The sequence below is a fragment of the Dama dama genome, chromosome 9 (genome assembly GCF_033118175.1).
Source record: "Dama dama isolate Ldn47 chromosome 9, ASM3311817v1, whole genome shotgun sequence".
Lineage (NCBI taxonomy): Eukaryota > Metazoa > Chordata > Mammalia > Artiodactyla > Cervidae > Dama > Dama dama.
In genome coordinates this window covers 82619754-82641372 of record NC_083689.1, presented here as the reverse complement: position 1 = coordinate 82641372, position 21619 = coordinate 82619754, and the positions used below count along the sequence as shown (strand labels likewise).

Below are 21619 nucleotides of genomic sequence, written 5' to 3'. Positions count from 1 at the left end.
GGATGCCAGTTTTAAAAAGCAACAATGATACGATATTCTGTGGTGTTCTGAATGAATTAAAACAAAACTATCACCTGAGGTGGGTAACTGTATGCCCATTATGTGCTAGGAATGTGCTAACCATCTGACACACACTCTCTCCTGTATCATAAAAAATCACTTTAAATAAAGCTTTATTATATCCATTTTATAAATCAGGAAACAAAAGCTTAATGAAATGGACTAACTGGTCCAGTTTGCTTTCCTGTTGCTCTTGCTTGTCATGAGCAGGCTTATGAAAGGCACTGCTCCAGAGTCCAGCATAGAACATACACCAAAAAAAAAAAAAAAAAAAACCAACAACAACGACCAAAAAACACACACCGAAAAAGGTCAATTCCCTTTCCTGTCTTCCTTCTCTCTAACAAAAGCTCTAGGCAGTTTACCAGGGAACAGAATCCTTCTAGCTCACAGGAATGGCAATCCTCTTGTCTGCAATTAGCCATATCATTTGTGAGAAGAAAAAGTCACCATATGCTAAGGGGCAGATTAAGGTGAGGAAAAAAATAAGTAAACACAACTCCTTCTCCAAAGACTGTTACATCACACTTAAGGGTTAGACACAGGGGGAAAGTGGCTCTTTCCCAAAGTGCATGTCATTCTTTCTACTGTAGCCTAGGTTCCTGGAGAGAGATCAGTGGCCATATAACTATGCGTCGCTGTGGAAAAGATCTTTTTTATGAGGTTAGGCAATATTCTTTACTTGGAAAGAAATGGTCCAGAAGTTATTTCACTTCTTTCAAATGTTCCTTTCCTCAGTGATCTTACCCTAATGTTCCAAGCTATGTCTGGTCCCATTAAGTTACCTAATATTTTTCTCTTCAAAAGAATCTCTGCTCTATAGATCAAAATAAACGCTATGTCTTTTGAAAGGGCACCTTAGCACAAAAGCTCTTAACCCTAGAGTATCACTAAATGATCTCTAAGGGTCCATAAACCTTTTTGAAATGACATACAAATGTGTGCATATATTCATACATTTCTTTTGTGGGGGAGGAGATGGCTTCCATTATATTCTTTTGGGGAATCCGTGATTCCTAACAAGGTTAAAGATAACCATAGAAATGTATACACTGACATAAAATGGCATGTGACTTTGTTGTTTTACAAAAGATTTTTGTGTTATTATTAAGGAACCAGCCTCAGAATTTGATGCCCACCCATGAATTCATCAGTGATGGCAAGTTTTGAATTCTTAAGGTAGATATGAACCAAGGAAATAGCTCAAAATAATACACAGAGGTGTTTAATTAGTGAGGATGATCCAGCTGTCAAAAACCACTTTACACCAAAATTAGAAGTGACTATAAAGTAAAAAACTTAATGAATGATTATCTTTGAAGACATTCTCAAGCCAGGAGGTGAACAGACTCTGTCTAGTAAAAGACGTAGCCCCTGACAACCATTTGGAGTAGGGGCAAGAGGTCATTTTGGTGTAAAAGTTCTAATGGTTCTGAACAAAATAAATGCTATACATAAACACCCACACATAAAATATTCTTGCTCTGTAACATGTAAACCTCCACAGGTGAGTACCTTAGCTTGACGTAAAAGTTGCACAGAAATACAATCTCCTGTATTTCCTTTGATTCTGGTAAACTGATTCAATGAAACCAAGGAAAATGTTTATCCTGGCCTGTTCATTTGAACATCTAGTCTACTGTAGGAAACAATTTGAATAAAGTAGTTCTTCTTAAAAAAAAGTCTGATGCTGCTAGGCTCTGTTTGGCGTTTGTGGGTCCCCTTGTCAAGACTGAACCCATTCCAGTTGACCATCCAGGAAGTCAACCATTGTTTCTTTCCATTCAGTGGCACGTTTGTTGTCTACAAAAAACTATACTACGGAGATTCAGAAGCCAGCTAGTCAGACAACACTGGAGGAATATGGAAGTCTTCAGTAGAGGTTTTCATTCACAATCAGGGCCATACACTACTGACGCCAATCAAGCTTCATCATAAAGTAACCCCCATGACACTGTGTGAGGTGGGGATGGTTCGTCACAGAAAGTTTTCACTGTACTGTATTACTGTATTATGTGTTTAAATACGTGTGTCATGACTCATTGTTATCCATCTTGAATATATCTAAATCTTTAATTAATCAGGACTTTTTTTTTTTTTTACCTCTCCCAACCCTAACTTATATTCACTGGGAGGTATGTTTAGAAAAGTTCCGGTCAGATGTGAAGACCTCCCTAATTCTGTCCAGTTCCAGTAGATGGACAATAGATGGACAATCCATCCAATAGAGGATGGATTTGCTTATAGTCTCCTGACTACTTGGGAGTTTGACGAGGACTCTGGGATCCTGGGTTTCTGTCTATCATGCAGGATGATCATTTTAATATTTGTGCACCTATAATGCAATAACAACAACAAAAAAAAAACTTAAGAGGAAGTGGGATTGTGCAAGTCCTACAGCTAGAAAATTTCCCCTTCACATGTAGAAATCGTGTAGTCTTAAAAACAGAGTTAAGAGCAACTGGCCTCTGTCCTTGAACTGTTCCACACCCTCTGGGCTGCTTGCTTGCTGCTGTGACTGGATGCCTGGGTCCACGGCATGGCCTGCCTCAGACTGCTCCTCCCCACCTTGTGAATGGTTTAATCTCATGTTGCTACCGGGACCTGCCAGACCACCTCTTCCTTCCCACACTTTCTCAGGCATGACTTTCCTTCCTGCCAGGCTTCCTTGAGCCCATTGATACCCATGCTCTGACACATTTTTTAAAGGCAGCTGTCCATAAATGGCATGGAAATGTTTACTACTAAATTCCCTCAGTTTCAGCTGAAAGTAATTCCCTGTTTATTTTCAAGTTAAGAAGTGAACTAACAGGAAAATATTCACAATTGTTAAATAATCCTTCTGCTTTCTGTTTCTTTCTCCTATGCCCCACAATTTTTTTTTCATAAAGAGATTTCATGAATGATAACATCCCTTCAGTTGATGGTTCTATCTAGGTCTTACCTCCTACTGTGCTTTCTAATCATTCTGGTATGATTTTCAAAAACATAAATTTCACACACATAAGTATTTGATATGGAAAATTATCAAAAACCCTAAAAATCAATCTATGATTTATTCCTCCTATAACCACAATCTCATGTGCTGGGGCAGGGACCCTCAAACATGGTGCAAATGGAATGAATTACTTGGCAGGAGAAATTCAATCAAATATCAGTTGTTTTCATGTAGCAGGGTTTACCGCACAAATCTATTCACTAGCTTGTTGAGAAGATAACTTAGTGCCCCAGAACTCAGCTGACCCAAACTAGGACTCAGGATCTGGCTGTTGGCTCAGCTGATGGGCTGGTGACTGACCAGTATCTGTATCTGTTGGCTTTAGCTGATATGTTCCTATGTTTAGGGCTAAACAAAGGTTTTTGTTTTGTTTTGGCTTCATGGGAAGAAAGATGTCAGAAGTGGGAGAATGGCCAGGGGAGTGTAACATCTACTCCCTGCTAGGCTACACGAGAGACTTTTGAATTCTTACAATGAAAGATATGGAACTAGGAAAGATGTGGGGAGAGCTGTTTTCACGAGAGACAGAGACTCTGGGTTGAGGGAGGCTGCTCCGGGGCCCAGGGGGCCCAGGGACAGGGCAGGCTGCATCTTTCTCAGCTTTTCAATAGGGAAATGGTGGCTTCACAAGACTGCAGGCAGCATCTCCACAGAAACTGTGGTGGTGCTGAAGGGGGTCTCCCTCAAATGGCCTGGGGGCCGTGAGCTTGAATAAAGGTGCTGAGGCAGAAAAATCACTGGGTTCGTTCCTGAGCACAATTTTCTAGGGACTTTCAGAATACTTGGAAAGACTCTACAAGAAACTAGAATTCTGCATGGGCAGCAAGGGGGCACCCCAACAGTGGAATTGCTTTTTTGTTTTTTGTTTTTTTTTACTTGTTTTTTCTTTTACAAAATAGCAGTAAGTGGGTTATGACTGTGGGGGTTGCTTTGAGATATAAGCAAGATATAAGCAAAAACTCTGAGATATAATTCACATACCAAACAATCCACTCATTTAAAGTATATATTTAATGATTTTTTAATTGCATTCACTTGTTGATTTATTTACTATCATAAAATATTAAATTAGTTTTTTAATTGATGTATAGTTGACCTTTAATATCGTGTTAGTTTCAGGTATACTACAGTATAGGGATTTAATATTTTTGCAGATTATATTCTATTATAGGTTTTCAAAATTATCATGATGTCTTTTTTATAGACAAGATAATGAAGCCCAAGGCAAGCTGAGTTTGACTAAAGATCTAGCCTGGTTTTACTTGGGCTGTAGCGCCCTGATAGCAGAACTGTTTTTCCCAAGGGCTACTGTCAGGGCTTTCTAATAATAACAATGCCTGTAGCAGTAACATGATTGCTAAGTATGTTTCAGGTATAACCTCTTTACACACATTACATCAGGTGATTCTCACAACAACCCCATGAGGTAGGTATTTAGAGTCCCACTTTATAAATGAGAAAAATTAGGTTAAGATTGACTAAGAAACTTGACAGTTATTAGTGGTTGAACCAAGATTTAAACCTGTGACTCCCTGCAAAAGCTAGAATCAGATGGCTAGATGTTACAATCCTAGGCTGCACCCATCTACTAAAATTTCCATTATCAGTTTTACACTTCTAATTCTTAGGTCACTTATTCAGAAAAAAAAAATTGTACATCCTAAGCCTGATGACTAATAAAGACCTGGGATGGTAAATAAGGTTCGTCTGGAGTAGAAGTGCCAGTCAGAGGAATTCTGAGCTCATCGCGGGCACAGGCAGAGAGTGCTCAGGGTTGATGGGTGATGCCTGGCATGGGTGCTGTGAGGGGACAAGCAACATGAAGGCCTCAAACTGCCCAGTCCTGACAGCCTTTCCAGTCTGAGCACCTCCATTTTCCTGCCAGCTATTTAGTCAAATGTCACTAGAGGCCCACACTTCCAGAACCTAGTTTTTAATCACCCATGCCTTAAATACATAGAGCATAGTCAACAGTTTAAATGAAGAGAAGAAGAGCAATCACTCACAGACAACCACTCATCCACCGACACCAGGCTTTATCCGAAGATGTATTTAGAATTTTAAAATCTGAAAATAACATAGTAACAGAGTCCCAAAGTTTACTGAGATGTTTTCATAGAATGGAAAAACTGAAGACCCTTAACGGTTTCTTCAGTTCAGTTCAGTTCAGTCACAGCGTGTCCAACTCTTGGCGACCCCATGGGCCGTAGCACGCCTCGGGCTGCCCTAAGCAAGTGCAACAAATGAAGTGACTGGAAGCAACAGAAATTCACTGTCTTAGTGTTCTAGAGGCTCGAAGTCCAAACACAAGGTGTCGGCAGAGCCATGCTCCCTCTGAAACCTGCAGAGGATCCCCTCCTTGCAGGGGTCCCCAACCTCCAGAATCTAATGCTTGATGACCTGAGGTGCAGGTGATGTAATAATAATAGAAATAAAGTGCACAATAAATGTAATTCCCTTGAATCAATCCTGAAACCCTCCCCACCACACCCCACCCTCAGTCTGTGGAAAAACCGTGTTTCACAAAAACCGGTCCCTGGTGTCATAAAGGTTGGGGACTGCTGCTTCCTTGCCTTTTCCCAGCTTTTGGAGGTTTTCCAGCAATTGTTGGCACTCTTTGGCTTGTATTTGCATTACTCCAAGCTCTGCTCCATCTCCACATGGCCTTCCGTCTGTGTCTCCCTCTCTTCACATGGCCATCTTCTTTTAAGAACATCAGTCATATTGGATAAGGTGCCTACCCTCCTCCAGTGTGGCTTCATCTTAACTAATTACGTCTGCAATAGCCTTATTTCCACATCAGACCATATTCCAAGGTGCTCAGGGGTAGGACCGCAGTATAATTTTTTAGGGGGATGCAATTCAAGCCATAATAGCTCACAGATCAAAGAAGGGTCTGGCTATGGGATCTTGAACTAGTGGGGCTAAGAGTGACTTATGGGCCAATTGCTAAGATGTTTCAGACCAGAATCTGACACTTCTACATCGCGGAGAGGCCTCCAAAAGCATGATGGATTCAGTTAAACTGGACTCCCCTCTACACACAAGCATTCAGGATAATGAAGAAACAATAGAGTCAAGCATAGAAGAAAGGAAGGGTTCTTTCCATTGCAGATGCAGCAGGAGCTCAAAGTCAGAATGGCAAAGAAGGAGCAGGCCCCGGGCTTCCTACCCCACGCAGGGACAGACATACCGCCACATACCGCCACACGTGAGGTGGAAACTGTAACCGAAATGTCTGCACAGGGACACTAATGGCTGCCCTCTTCATGTAGAATGGACTGGAAAAGACTCACTCATCAGTTCAAGGAGGCATGAGAAAGTTTGTTACCTGCCCAGACGCTGGGTATAATGAGACACAAGCAGCCTCTAGTGCGAAACCCAAAGTTTAAGACTTTGTCACATAGAAGTGCAGGGTCTGAATTCATACAACCTAGAGGATGTGGAAATCTCCACCTAAGAAGCCGATGGTAGGGACTTCCCTTGTGGTCCAGTGATTAAGAATCCACCTTCCAACAAAGGAGATGCAGGTTCGATCCCTGGTCGGGGAACTAGGATCGCACATGCCTCTGGGCAGCTAAGCCTGGGTGACGTAACTCCTGGGTGATGTAACTCAGGGTGACGACTATCCCTGAGTGCCGCAACTCAGACGCGCTGCGGTCAAATAGAAAACAAATAAACAATATTAAACACGAAGACACTGATGCTAAAATTGGTTCGGGACCAGTGAAATAAGCTGAAGAAAATGTATAGCTGCTCTACGGCGGCACACCCACAAGCCAGCTACACGAGACTCCAATAGAAATGCTACCAACCACCTCACCACCCCCCACCCCCCCATAACCGTTAGCTTGTGATAAACAGAACACACGTGAGGGGAAAACACCTCTGCAACACCCGCCGGACCCTCAGGAGAGCACCCTCCAGGCTATTGGTTCCACAGTAAACCACCGTCTGCCACACAGACAGGAGTGACTGTATTGCACACAAGTTATGTCGCCCAGACTAAAGTCTTCCCAAGGAAGCTTTACCAGTGAGGACACAACTGTCGCTGCACCTCAGAAGTCTAACACACGTCCTTCTGGCCTGACAGGATCTTACCGTCTGTGAACACAGCAAAACCAACCAGGGTAATTAACAGGCACCTGCCAGTGCTTTTACCTCAGGATATTCGCTGTGGCTTTCCGTTCCTGGGGAAGAAGATCTGGGTCTCGTAAAACTTCTTCTAGCAAATTTAAGACGTTCATCTTTAGTTCGTTGTTGAGTTCAAAGTCCTAAAAAAATGAAATGGATTTTTAAGATTTTAGTTTTGAAGGGTTTAGCTCCATGACACACGACACCATTCCTCGTAACAAATTCTCTAGAAGCTATGTATGGAAATTAAAATGTATGGAAACTAGACGCTTCCCCCTCCAGAGATCCTGACTTAATTGGTTTGGGGTGGGGCCCTGCTGACAGGCTTCCTGTGCTGTCCAACTCTTTGTGATCCCATGGACTGCAGCCTGTCAGGCTCCTCTGTCCATGGGATTCTCCAGGCAAGAATACTGGACTGATTTGTCTTTTCCTTTTCCAGGGGATCTTTCCCACCCAGGGATCGAACTTAGGTCTCCTGCATTGCAGGCAGATTCTTTACTGCCACCAGGAGAGCCCTGAGAGATAGGAATTCCTCAAAGGGATGTGTGCTTCCCTTATCCTGGAGCACTGCCTTCTCCCCAGGTTTATTTCTCTTCATCTTTCAGGGTGAGGAGGTGATGTACTTTATCCTAGGAGCCTTCCTGAGTTGACCCAAAGCCATGAAGAGCTCGTTCTCAGTGTTCCCATGATCATAACTCACTGTACTGTAAGGGCTGATTTAATTGTCTGTTTTCCCATTGGTCCATGAGTCAGTAGCTGGGGCACAGCATAGCTTTAAAAAAGAAAAAGCTTTTTCAAAGTATAAATTCTGCAATTAACTTCAGTACAGGTATGCTAAAGAATAAATGATACACACCCATGGGGCCGTGTCAAACAAACATAGGAGTGATAATGAAAGGGTACCCACCTGGCAGAGGTGAGTAGGACCACATGCACACCAAAATGAATAATGAGAGTAGTAAGTAATAACCAGCTGAATCAAAACAACTTGCAAGCCCCTACTAATGCCCACAAACACATAAATAGATATATACATGAAGAGAGCAGAAGAGAAAATTATTCTTTACAGTGGACTTACAATAAATGTAAAGGAATATGAGTTAGAAAATCACCTTTTTTTTTTTTTTTTAGCCCTCAAACATAATGGGTTGAATTTATAACATATTCACATGGGTTTAAGCAATCTGGGAAGATTCTACAAAAATACCTGTACTTTATTATTTTTTTTTCCTTTTTGGTCATATTTTATTTTATTTTTATTTTTTTTTCCATTTATTTTTATTAGTTGGATACTAATTACTTTACAGAAAATCACCATTTTTGACCAAAGCAGTAGTAACTTATCAGGTAAGGATCATGAATAGATGCCAAAATTTATAGGGAAACAGAATTAATAGTGTCAGAGTACCCCCTCCCCTGCAATACCACCATTAGAAATGACTGAATACAATGGGAGAATCTGACAGATGTCACCTGAACCCAGTGAGCAGTTACTGTCACAGGAATGGAACAAACCAACCTCATGGGCCCACGAATGCAATGTTCTGTGAAGAATCGTCATTTAGTATTTTCCCCCCAAATGCATAATCTCACACTTGCATTGTGAGGAAGCACTGGCTTGCACGTTCCAAAAATGTTAATGCCATCAAAGACAAAGAGAAACTAAGAAATTGTTCCAGTTTGAAGGACACCAAAGGCACCACAGATAATACAAGAGGTGAGCCTGGATGAGATCCAGGATCGAGGGGGAAATGCTACACAGGGCATTACTGCAACAACTTAGAGTTATGTACCAGTTGAGAGCATCCTATCCATGTCAAATTGTCCTAATTTGATCATTTTGCTGGGGCTATTCAAAAGCAGGTCCCTGGGGGAGAGGGGAGGAGCGAGAGAGAACGTGAGAAAGGAAGGGGGGCAGAACACACACGTGGTAAACATGTGAACCATTAGCGACTCCAGATGTGCAGCCACACCTTTTATATTATTCCGGCATTTTCTCTTGATTTTAAATTTTTAAGAAGTTGAAAATTAATAAAAAGGTCATGTTGTAGTTTTCTCACACTCTTATTACATGTATTCTTGTAAAACATGGACAGCATACTGGTAGCATCCTGGGATTATCAGGTACTCAGAGATAAACCGAACACTACCACACCTTGCTTTAAGATCTGACTCTGACAGACTGTCTTTGCAAGAGCAGCATAGGGTTTACTTTCCCTACTACACAAAGTTACTCATTATGAGTACATTTTAACTTTAGAGAAAGTAATTTTGAAGCACTACATTCTGAATTCTTTTAAATGATTAGAGAAAATACTGCTTATTGCAATGGATCCAATAAAAGAGCATACTTTCACTATACTAAGTTCCTTCGGTAGTATCTGACTTTTTTGCAACCCTGTGGGCTGTAGCCCGCCAGGCTTCTCTGTCCATGGGATTCTCCAGGCAAGAATACTGGAGGGGGTTGCCAATGCCCTCCTCCAGGCGATCTTCCTGATCCAGGGATTGAACTGGCATCTCTTATGTCTCCTGCATCGTCAGGCAGGTTCTTTACCACTAGAACCACCTGGGAAGCCCATATTTAGTAAATTGGGGGCAGAAAGTCCATAATTTCACAAATTGTAGACAATGCAAAAGTCTAATTTAACCTGAATTGAAAGTTTGTGAGCCTCAGTTTGGTGAAAAAGTGTCATTAATTTTTCTCAGTATTTCCCTTTCACTGTTTGACAATCAGTACCACTTCTTTGGGAGCAGGAGCCACTAGGGTCCAAGCAACACCTTCAGATGATAGATATGTTTTCCAAAAATTTCACCTACTTTTTGCCCAACAGCTTCTTGACTATTGATTTTATTTTTAAAATGTATGCAAGGAGAAGAGAGTAATATCTTGCTGCTGTTTTTGCCCTTTGTCCTCCCCCTCCCACCGTTTCAAATGTAATGGGAGTGACGTTTGTAAACAGCTAATGATCTCACCTACCCCAGTCTTCATGCACTACCAAAGGATGTCTCAGCCATCCAGCATCTTTGCTTAATGAATGTTTGATACTTATTATTGTGATGACTGAGTCCTGGAGCTATGTTGAATCTCTCAATGATGCAAATAATCTGATTATCATAAATGGATCAGTGTGAAGGACATCAAGCCGGTGTTTGGACCTCGCTGGGGGCTAATTAGTGGCTTAATCAACAAGCATCCCCCAGTACGTACTGTGCCCCATTCTGGGCTCAACAGCGGGAACGCTTCTGAGACCCAAGGAAGGCAAGTTGTGTGAAAGGTCTTGTTAAGGAAAGCAGAATGTAATTTGATTATTCTGAGCTCTGGGAAGACTAGCCCAAGAGAGACCTTTGCAAACTTGGTGAAATCTGCCCAGACGCTATCTGAAGTGTGATGAATGGTTATGGGTGAATACTCACTCTGCTCATGTAGCTAATATAAAGCAGGTTAGTTAATGATGGCTGAGTATAAAACATAAGAATTTTCACTCAGAATTTTCCTTTACACTTGCACAGGCTTTTATCATGTCCAAGTGACCACCTGTGTATGATTTCAGCCCTTCCTCAGCCGATCCATGGGCAGGCAAGGCGGGAACCATAAACCCGGTTCACACCCGGGCCACTGAGGCTGATGGTATGTGATCACACTGGGTGAAATGAGACCCTTAAGGACGTGGCTGCCTGGGGACAAGAACACAGATCTTCCATCTTATTTCCACCTGCGCTTCTCAAACTGTCCGGTGCCCACTAATCACCACAGATTCTGGTATAGGTCTGGAATGGGGATTCAGATTCTACTTTTCTAAGGACCTCCTGGATTTTCCTGCTCACACTGAGTAAGACTTGGTCACTTAAAAAAAATCATGCAAAAAGCAGCTCTTCAAAACCTTAGTGAAAAAAATCTGAATCTTCTGATGTACAACCTAGAACGTAAATTTTTCTTTTTTCACCAGAGCATGTAAAATGCAGATTTGGCCATTCAAAAATCCCTGTTAAAAACAGTGCCTACTACTCAATCAAAAGAAATCTGGGGACTTCCCTCGTGGTCCAGTGGCTAAGACTTTGCCTTCCCAATGCAGGGGGCCTGGGTTCAATTCCTGGTCAGGGAACTAGATTCCACATGTCACAACTAAAGATTCAGCACGTGCAACTAAGGCCTGACACAGCCAAATAATTATTAAAAAAAGAAAAAAGAAATCTGAAACATCTAAAGGGCACATGCAGTAAACAGGAGGTAGGTTATTTAAACAGGAGGTAGATAATGCACAGTAAGTTTGCCTAACAACCATTTTTTAATTTATCTAGAATCTCCTTTTTGGCTACATTTCCCCAGGTCCTGAGATGGGAAACCAGAATACTGGGTGTTGGAAGGACGCTGGCTCCTTCTCAAAGGCAGCAATTAATGACGCCCACAAGGTGGCGCTCCCGGGTCGCCTGGCTCCTCCGGAGTCCGCAGCGCGTTTCCCAGACCCGCAGGCGGCTGTCCAAGGAGCCAGGCCTGCGCCTGGGAACTTTTAAGGAAGATGAGCAAACGCCAGGGCACCCAAGAGGGCCTGCAGTCATCACAACAACAGTATACTTAGGTTAGTTTTCATTTTCCAATTCACGAAGCAGAGTTGAGGAGATTGAAGGCTGGAAAAAACAAACCAGTCTGCTTTCAAAGGCGAAGAGCCCAGAAAATGTGAGACTTTAACACTTCAGTCTCTAAAAAGGAGACTACAGTTCTTGTTCTTTCAACAAGCACTGAGCATCTTCACATCTAGGGCTTCAGGGAAGACACAGAACAGCCAACAGAAGTGGGCACATGGAACAGATACTAACCAATAAAACCCAGGGAGAGGGGCTTAAGAAGGGGCATCTAAAAGCAGGTGCCCACTGAGTCTCAGAAGAGGGGCGGCATCTGGAAATGTGGGTCTGGGAGCCCCCTGTAAAGAGGTGACAGCTCAAGCAGAGTGTCAAAGAGTGGAGTGTGACGCACAATAGATGCTTAGGAACAAAAAGTTACCAACAGATGATGCTAGAATCCTCCTGGTAAGCTATTAGGACTTAGGGACATTTTACCGAGACCTTACAGACTCAACTCAAACACACTAAAAATGACTGGGAGAGTCAATACTTTCTCTAGGTTACTGAACAGCTCCTGAGGTAATTATCACAACTAAAGACTTAAGAGTTTGCCACAGGCTAGATGATATTTTAATCACTCTATTATCTACTTCAACCCTCAACAGCAACAAGTTACAATCATTATCATTCCCATGTCACATACAAGCGAGTCAAAGTACTAAGAATCTTGTCCCAAGTCACACAGGTAGCAAGTGGCAGACCCAGGACTCAAACCCAGGTAATGCTGGCTAAAACCTGAGTTTTTAACTGCTATACTCTTCAAGAGAAGCAATTACCAGTGAAGGTGTCTTGGCCTGAAAGACACATCTCAACAGCATTACCATGCTGATCCTGAACTCCCTTCCATCTACACTAACAACAATTTGAGACATGGATTTTGAGTTTCAGGTTTGCATGAATAAGACTAGATCATACAACAGAAAAATAAGTTTCTCTGGCACTTTAAAACTAACCCCCATTGATAGTCTAGGCATCTTGGAAACGATATTCATTCCTACAGGAGAACAGAGTTAATAATTACAATATACCACATATGGCCAAGGGAACTCTAGGACACTGGGAAAGTCTGATTCAATAAGCACAGTTTTGGGGTAAAGAGAATTATGAAAATAATTTTCTCATTGAAATCAGTACAGTGTATTCTAACAGTGGCCAGAGTTTTTAAAAATAAAGTGGAAATACTGCAGAGTGGCCTAAAATCACATAAATAATTTTAATGGATTGAAGGGCTCATAAAGAAGGGGACTTGGGTGTGTGCTAGGCTCAAAAATAAGAGCCTGAAGTTTGACTTCATGATTTTCAATGCAAAGCTATTGTTTCCTGTTGTCTTTGACTACAGAAGATGAAATTTTTTACTTGAAATTGTGATGTAGATTTAGGTTAGATCCAGGCCATTTTGTCAAATGGGAAACTGAGCCAAAGATGCTGACTGATCTTCCCAAATCTGTGCAAATCACCCTGGAGTCTAGGGTGAACTCCATGGACGTTAGTGAACTAAAGATAATAAACCTGTCAACCCCTGTGGATTTCAGCTCTTTGGAGGGGAACCCTTACTTAGAACTTCCATACTGACGCCCGGTCCTAGGGGAGACTGTGCTGGATAAGGAACCCCGCATAGTACCTGGGTTGTCTTGTCCACTCGCCACCACCCTCATCTCCCTGCCTTCTCACCTTCTGGGCAACCATGACTCTGAACTGGGGTTTCTCCCTGGAAAAGTGAAAGGTAGAGTTTTCCAGCATTTCTCATCACCAAACTGCAAAAATATTTTAACCACCTCTTGGTTCACACTACAAAAAGGACAGCCTAGTGGAAATTTTAAAGAAAGGGCATCAAGTGTGGAAGAGAACCCTACAAAAATACCATAGTAACACTAAACTCTTTACAGTACCTGTTCAACACTTACTAGTTATTAATTACTCATAAGGTTGAGAATCTTCGAAGAGGAACAGAATATATAAGAAATGTATGCCTGACCATCATGTAGGAGTTTATGAGCCAGGAAAAGGTAGTAAATTCCAGATATAATTAACCCCCAAATTTGGTAAGCATGCATGTGCCTGGTGGGCCCTCAAATATTTGTTGGATGAATGGATAAACGTTCTTGGGAGCATTCTTAACTTTGAGACAAGTGATAATAAGCTACCTAATTCTTCTTAAACTGGCAGTTTGGGAAATTAGTTTAGCAGATGTGAAGTGGGAGGCTACGAGGAGAAGGCACAATGCAAAATGTGGAAGATATGTTAGAACAAAAATAACTGGGGAGAGGCAAACGGCAATGAATGACACCAACTCAGAGAGAAGGAAAAAGCTATGCAGAAAATCATTTATTCCATCATTTTCTAACAAATGACTCTGCATGTGAATAACTTGCTAAAATGCAGCCTCTAGACCTGAACAGCTGTGCTTAGAAGAATTTTAAATACTGCCCTACAACCTTGAAATCGGATAGCTCCTGAGCTTACATCTCTAAGCTTCAAGAGAGAATCAGCCAGTCTAAAAGCATGTATCAGGGAAAAAAGAGAATTTTTCCACATGCTGTGTTTTCCATTGGTTTCTAGATAGGTGTTAACTGATATGGAATTGTCTCTTTCAAGATAATGGCAAGGATCAGAGGGAGAAAGAAAAGTTTGGAACAGCCTGGTTTTAATCCTGAGTTTGTAACTTTCTTAATTAAAGAAGGCCACATGCCAGAAAAATTTAACTTGAATAAAAACCTTTTGAAAATGCTAGAATGTATTTCTAAACTATGCTTTGTCCTCCCTTCCCGGATTCATGAGAGGGGAAAAGACTGACAAAGAAAGCCGGTAGGTTTCCCCCACAGAGAACACAGACTCAGAGTCATAGGAATCTGGTAGAATTAGAACTTTCAATGTCCATCCAGAGAGAAACTTTACCCAAGCAGATGAGACGATTATAGGTGGGTGACGCTGGGGAGCAGAGTTGGGAGGAAAGAAACACAAAGCAAAAGTCAGCAGGTGAGACAACATTCTGGACCTGAATGAACCATCTGATGCACCAGTGTTAAGCGGGCTCCTGCAAGTCCTAAGGTGATTGAAAGTAATGGAGGGTCACTGGTCCTGAGGACTTGATCTGCCATGGTCTCCAGAAACACTCCCAAGGCCCAAGAATGATTACGAGCATGCGGAATGCAAACTGGGAGAAATGAGGATCCCAACAGCACCTTTAATCAGAAAACTCTTATAGCAGAGATAAGAACTTATCAAAGTACATACAACCCCTTCTGTGCTTCTCTGAATTTTCTCTGTCAATGCAATCCATCCACAAAACGTTAAAGAATCCCACCAGTTCTACAGGGAAAACTACATTTCTCTCTCGGCAACTAATGGAAACTGAAAATAAGTTCCATTTAAGACATCTTAAACTCTTAATTCTATTTCACACTGATTTAAATAAATCCTGATGGAAATGTCTTGCCAAGCATTTTTTAAAAGACAGGCATGGAAAGCTTAAGGAGAGTTTAAAGGATAACAATATGGATGCATAAAAGATAAGAAAAAGCTCTGGTAAGCAGCTCAAGGAACAAGAATCTTGTTTGCCTGGACCACAGAAAGAGTTAAGATCTATCCTCAAGCTTCAAAGAAAAGAAGAGAGAACCCATATTTATCAACTAGTACTTTCTTGTATATTTTCTAGAGCAGTCTGACAAATCATTCCTTTCTGTAGAAGAACCCCATGCAGATCATTTGGTCAATTTTACAAATTTACAGCAAACGCACACTGGAATCCAGACTAGAATTCAGGTTTCTGGATTTTGTTCCTCATGTGAGTCTTTTCTGACCCAGAAACTAAAGTGAAGTCTATTCTGAGCAGAGGAGAGGACAATGTCAATAACCACAACAAAATTCAGCAGGATCAAACACCCACTGATGAAAATAAGTACCAGCCTACATGTTCAGGAAATCAGAAGGAGTGAAAAGGACGTTGCTGTCCTATTTAAATTAGATACAGCGTTCTCTATTTGGCTGCCTTTATGGGAAGTCTTGGGCTTCCTCAGTGGCTCAGCGGTAGAGAATCTGCCTGCCAATGCAGGAGATGCGGGTTCGATCCCTGGGTCAGGAAGATCCCCTGGAGAAGGAAATGGCAATCCATTCCAGTATTCTTTCCTGAAAAATCCCATGGACAGAGGAGCCCGACGGGCTACAGTCCGTGGGGTTGCAATATTTGGACAGGATTGAGTAACTAAACAACAACAATAAATGGCCAAGTCTGGGCTTGTGAATAAACACTGGTTTGTACCTGGTGGATGTTTGAGATTTCTCAGCTTAGACATTTAGAGGCCAACAGTGATAGTGTGGACAGCTAGAAGCAAATCGGGACCAATTTAATAAGGATGAGACTAACATAAAAACTATGTCCGTGGATTATCTTTCTATTTGGTGGTTTCTATAAAGGCATTTGCAAGGCTGAGGTAATACACACTAATTTACCATTAAGAATAAATATTTCAGGGACTTCCCTTGTGGTCCAGTGTTTCAAAATCCACCTTCCAATGCAGGGAACGTGGGTTCGATCCCTCATTGGGACATTAAGATCCCACATGCCGCAGCACACGTGCAGGCTTGCCAAGCCTGCAATTACTGAGCCTGACTGCCGCAACTAAGACCCAGTACAGCCAAAATAAATAAATATTTTTAAATATTTCATAGCTTCCAGCATCTCACAATGTGACTGAATTCTCTCTTCTTGTTCCCAGCATCCCCATCAGAACCCAGAGGCAGGGGAAGGCCTAGAAGCCTTCCAGCACTACCTGGGCAATGAGGCCACATCCGAATCCACCTGGGATACGGGTGGGATGTCTGGGGTCCTGAGGCCTTGAAAACAGCAGTGGTTTTCCTGGCCTGTGACCGTGGACAGCACCCCCAATCCCACCCTGGCAGTGCCCCGGGGAGACTGGTACGGGAGCCGGCTAATCACTGTCTGAATGCAGGAGGCACTGCGGTGGCTGCTGGAAGGGGGCAGGACTGTGCCCAACCTTTAGCAAGCACAGATCCGTTGTCTAAATGACACAGAATCTAGGGCCAAAGTCTCAGAGAAGACTAAGAAACAGAGAAAGGAAGTGTCGTCAGTGCTAACGTATGATATGCTCACTGTCTGGGGTCAGAAGTGGCTTTCTCCTATCCGTTTGGAGTGCTCTGCATCCTAAGTGTTAGCTGGCAAGATGCAGGGGCCTGAGATGGGTGGTTGAGAACCTGAGCTGGGCAGCCAGCAGCCAAGGTGTGAACCCTGGTTCTGCCACTGGCCACCTGCAACATCTCAGGGAAATTATTAATATTTCGTCCCCAGGCTTCAATTTCACCATCTGTGAAACAGACACAAAAGGCTGGAGTGAGGAGTGAATGCCTGAGTGTTTGAAAACCGCTTAGAACAGCACCTGACATTAATACAGTATTGTTAAAGAACCTTTTGAACACTCTGGGAGCCTGTCACTCAGAATGCATCCTCAGAGAGCAGCCTGCCTTCTGGGGGCAGCAGGGGTGGGGAGGTTAAGTTTTCAAGTTGCCCATGAAAGACCGAGTGTCCCACTCTGTAACTAAGACCATCTCAAACCTCAGGCTGGTGCAGAGACCCCCTGGAATCCCAGAGCTCCTCCTCCGAGTTCAGTGTCAGGGACACATCTCCCCAGGAAGCAGACACTGGGAACTCTCATTCAGCTGTGGTGAGGATGCGGGGGAGGGACATTTGTAAGATCCTGGGCATCTTTAGTAGAATATCAGGAAGCACCCAAGTGCAGCAGAGAATACTGTGATCCGGGGAGGGACTCTTTCTCCTGAGAAAGCTCCAAGATCAGGCATCCCTACTCTGAAGGCTGTCTCCTGAGTGGAAAGAAAATCCACAACTCAGGAGCAGAGTCTGGGTGCTCGTATAGACGGGGAGAGTCTCCCAGGCAGACTGGTAGGAGCAGTACAGACAAGGAGGGGGTGGACCCGAGGACAGGACAGGGCTGGATGCAGGCTGAGAGCCATCAGTCCAGGCAGCAGGAGCTGCCTGTTCAGTAGCTGGTTCTCTCTTATCCATCTCATTCTTCCACCCACAACAGAAGTCTGCAACGTGCTTGTCCTGGCCAACCTCCATTTCAGATTTGGAGCAAAGAATAAATCTGAACTTAGTGCTTTAAATTGACACTGGATTTTGTGTTTTCCTAAGCAAGGCCAAAAAATTTAAAAATTTAAAGGGGCCTCCTGGGGCTTCCCCAGTGGTTCATCAGTAAAGAATCCACCTGCAATGCAGGAGAGGTGGGTTTGATCCCTGGGTCAGGAAGATCACCTGGAGAAGGAAATGGCAACCCTCTCCAGTATTCTTGCCTGAGAAATCCCATGGACAAAGGAGCCTGGGGGGCTTCAGTCCATGGGAATCACAAAAGGGTTGGACATGACTCAGCAACTAAACAACAACAATAAATAAATAATAAACTAATAAATACAGTGCATGCATGTTCAGTTATGTCTGACTCTCTGCTACCCCATGGACAGTAGCCAACCAGGCCCCTCTGCCATGGAACCTTCCAGGCAAGAATACTGGTGTGGGTTGCCATTTCTTTCTCCAGGGGATCATCCCAGCCCAGGGATCGAACCCATGTCTCCTGCATCTCCTGTATTGGCAGATGAACTGGAAGCCCCAGTAAACACAGTATCTGCCCATAAAATCCAGTTTTTAAAGGGCCCTCTGTCATCTGTCAAAATAAGAAAAAGAAGGGATGAACTGATAATCTCTCATTTTAGGACACCTTGATCCCTGAGGTCTTTGAACACAGTAAGTACAGGCCGTCACAGCAGCACCTACTTTTCTGTCTCAATTAGTCAACCGGGCATGTTCCCACTGTACCGCTGGCCTGGGGTTGCAGGTCCAAAGCCCAAACATGAGGATGTTCATTGTCCTTCCTTACTGAGAAAAAGCCATCATCTTCTCTGTGCGATTAATAACCCTAATACCAATGTTCCATAAAGATTTTGCTTTTGCTTCAGTAAACCCAGTCTGGGTATTTCCTTCTTCAGCAGGCTCTCTGGGACCTTGGCGGGGACCACCCACCCAGGTTCCTGCTTCAGAGGAACTTGGGCCCTGCAGGGCAGTGGAAGGACAGGACATCAGAGCTGGGTCTGCTCCCTGCTGAACTCTTGAGCGGCCTGTTACATTGTAGCCACTAGTCAGTCACACATGGCCAGAGGCTACTGTTCTGGACACCATGGACATAGAAGCTTTCTACCACTATAGAAAATTCCCTGTGCAGGGCTGATTGAATGGCTTCACTGGTCAAATAGGGTAGTGGCATTTTGTCTGAAGGCCTGGGTTCAGCCCAGATTCCACCTTCACAGGGCTCTCCCAAGAGCAGCCATCCGCAAAGTTCTGAGCATCCATCTAGAATGGTTACTCTAACAGGAATTGTTGCTCAGTCACTCGGTCATGTTCGACTCTTTGCAACCCCATGGACTGCAGCACACCAGGCTCCTCTGTCCTCCACTATCTCCCAGAGTTTGTTCAAATTCATGCCCATTGAGTTGGTAATGCATCCAACCATCTCATCCCTTCTCCTCCTGCCCTCAATCTTTCCCACATCAGGGTCTTTTCCTGAGTTGGCTCTTGGCATAAGGTGGCCAAAGTATTAGAGCTTCAGCTTCAGCATCAGCCCTTCCAGTGAATATTCAGGGTTGATTTCCTTTAGGACTAACTGGTTTAATCTCCCTGCTGTTCAAGGGACTCTCAAGACTTTTCTCCAGCACAAAAATTAGAAAGCATCAATTCTTCAGCACTCAGGTTTCTTAATGGTCCAACTCTCACATCTGTATATGCTACTGGAAAAACCATAGCTTTGATTATAAGGACCTTTGTCGGCAAAGTGATGTCTTTGCTTTTTAATATGCAGTCTAGGTTTGTCATAGCTTTCCTTCCAAGGAGCAAGCATATTTTAATTTTGTGGCTGCAGTAACCATGCACAGTGATTGTGGAGCTCGAGAAAATAAAATCTGTCACTGCTTCCACTTTTCCCCCTTCTATTTGCAATGAAGTGATGGGACCAGATGTCATGATCTTAGTTTTTTTAATGTTCAGTTACAATGAAGCACTACTCAGCCATAAAAAATGAAATAATGCCATTTTCAGCAACACAGATGCAACTAGCGATTATCATACTAAGCGAAGTCAGTCAGAAAAAGAAAGACAAATACCATATGATATCATTTGTATATGAATCTAAAATATAACACAAATGAACCTGTCCACAAAACAGAAACAGACTCACAAACATAAAGAATAGATTTGTGGTTGTCAAGGGGAGGGGAGGTGGGAGAGGGATGGATTGGGAGTTTGGGGTTAGCAGATGCAAACTATTATAGATAGAATGGAACAACAACAAAACAACAAGGTTCTACCATACCGCACAGGGAACTATATTCAATATCCTGTGATAAACTATTCATATTAATACAGTGGAAAGGAATATAAAAAGGAATGCATATACATATATGCATACACACATATATAACTGAATCACTTTGCTGTATGGCAGAAATTAACGTAATATTGTAAATCAAGTATACTTCAATAAAAAATTACATAAAAATTTTATAAAAAAGAACAAACTGTGGTAAATGAATGTAATTGGCAAATAAAGGGCTTTATCCTGAATGTATAAAAAGTACACAAAATCAATAAGAACAATGCTAAAACTAAGGGAAAAAAAAATTGAGCAATGCCCAGGAAGTGGGACATTGACAGGAAGGGGCCTCTCTGATGCCAGAAATATTCCATTTCTTAATCAGGGTGGGAGATGCACAGGTGTGTACATGGGTAAAAAGTCATTGAGTTATACCCATGTTCAGAGCCCTTCATATGAAGTATGTAATATCGCAATAAAATGTAAAAAACATTTAAACCAAGGAATTCTTCATCAGCAGCTAGATATGCTTTGTCCATCACACAATGACTGTAGGAGGACAGAAGTGAGTTAGAAACATAGTAAGTGAGTCATCTTGATAAACTCTGTGAAACTTGCTCTGCCAAGGAGACCTTCCTGTGTCATGAACAATAATGAAATAATTGGGCAGCAGTACTGTTTCTCAGTGATCTCATTACATTGCTATACAGGCCATCCCTCCCCACCTTTTAGGATGGGCACTGGAGTTTCCAGAAGCTTTAGTTTAAGAACAATCTCTTCAGTCAAAACGTCCAATCCAACACATGAATCGAAGCTCCACTTCAGTCCAGAATATACCAGTTCCCTCCTGGCCCTGCCTGGCTGGCCTCAAGCCTGGGACCCCTCATGGGAGGCCCCTTCTCTCTCCCCAACTTCCTCTCTGCCTTCTTGCTATCACTTCTGACCTTCCAGGGGAAGAAGGTTTAGCCTGACATACTGGGCCAGGTGGAGCCTGGTCCCGGTTCCCCCTGGACATGGCGGATGGGACAGTGCCAAGCTCCTCCTTTTGTGGCATTTGTGGGGTTTCTGGAGACCTCTCTGCCGGAGACTTAAGGCCCACTACCCAACTCAGGCTCACGCTCACGTCTACCCCAGTGTCGGAAACACTCTGGTACTCAGTTCCTATTAGTGAATGAATGAAGGAGGTGAGAAAACAGAAAAGGGAGTAGCAATGTTCTCTCCATAAACTCTTTTGGGAAGGAATTTTGTTTTTGTCTGATCTAACACTTTTAAAACATGTAGGCTAATTCCCTTTAGCTTACAATTAAGAAAATAAATGACTGTTTCATTCTCAGGTACTTGTTATTCAGACCAAGACCAGAGTCTGATGAAACGAGTTGCAACCTGTGGCACAGCTGCAGGCTCTTTTATCAATGCC

The 21619-nt window shown here is 42.9% G+C and overlaps 1 protein-coding gene across 2 annotated transcripts in view; it reads right to left on the bottom strand.

Annotated features, from left to right (window-relative positions):
- The window catches only part of RASGRF2 (Ras protein specific guanine nucleotide releasing factor 2), a 256768-nt gene that overhangs the window by 22140 nt on the left and 213009 nt on the right, over positions 1-21619 (bottom strand). For both annotated transcript variants that reach the window (XM_061151929.1, XM_061151930.1), the window contains exon 19: positions 7220-7332. In XM_061151929.1, coding sequence (XP_061007912.1) covers positions 7220-7332 — 113 coding nt within the window. The remainder of the gene's footprint in view (positions 1-7219; positions 7333-21619) is intronic.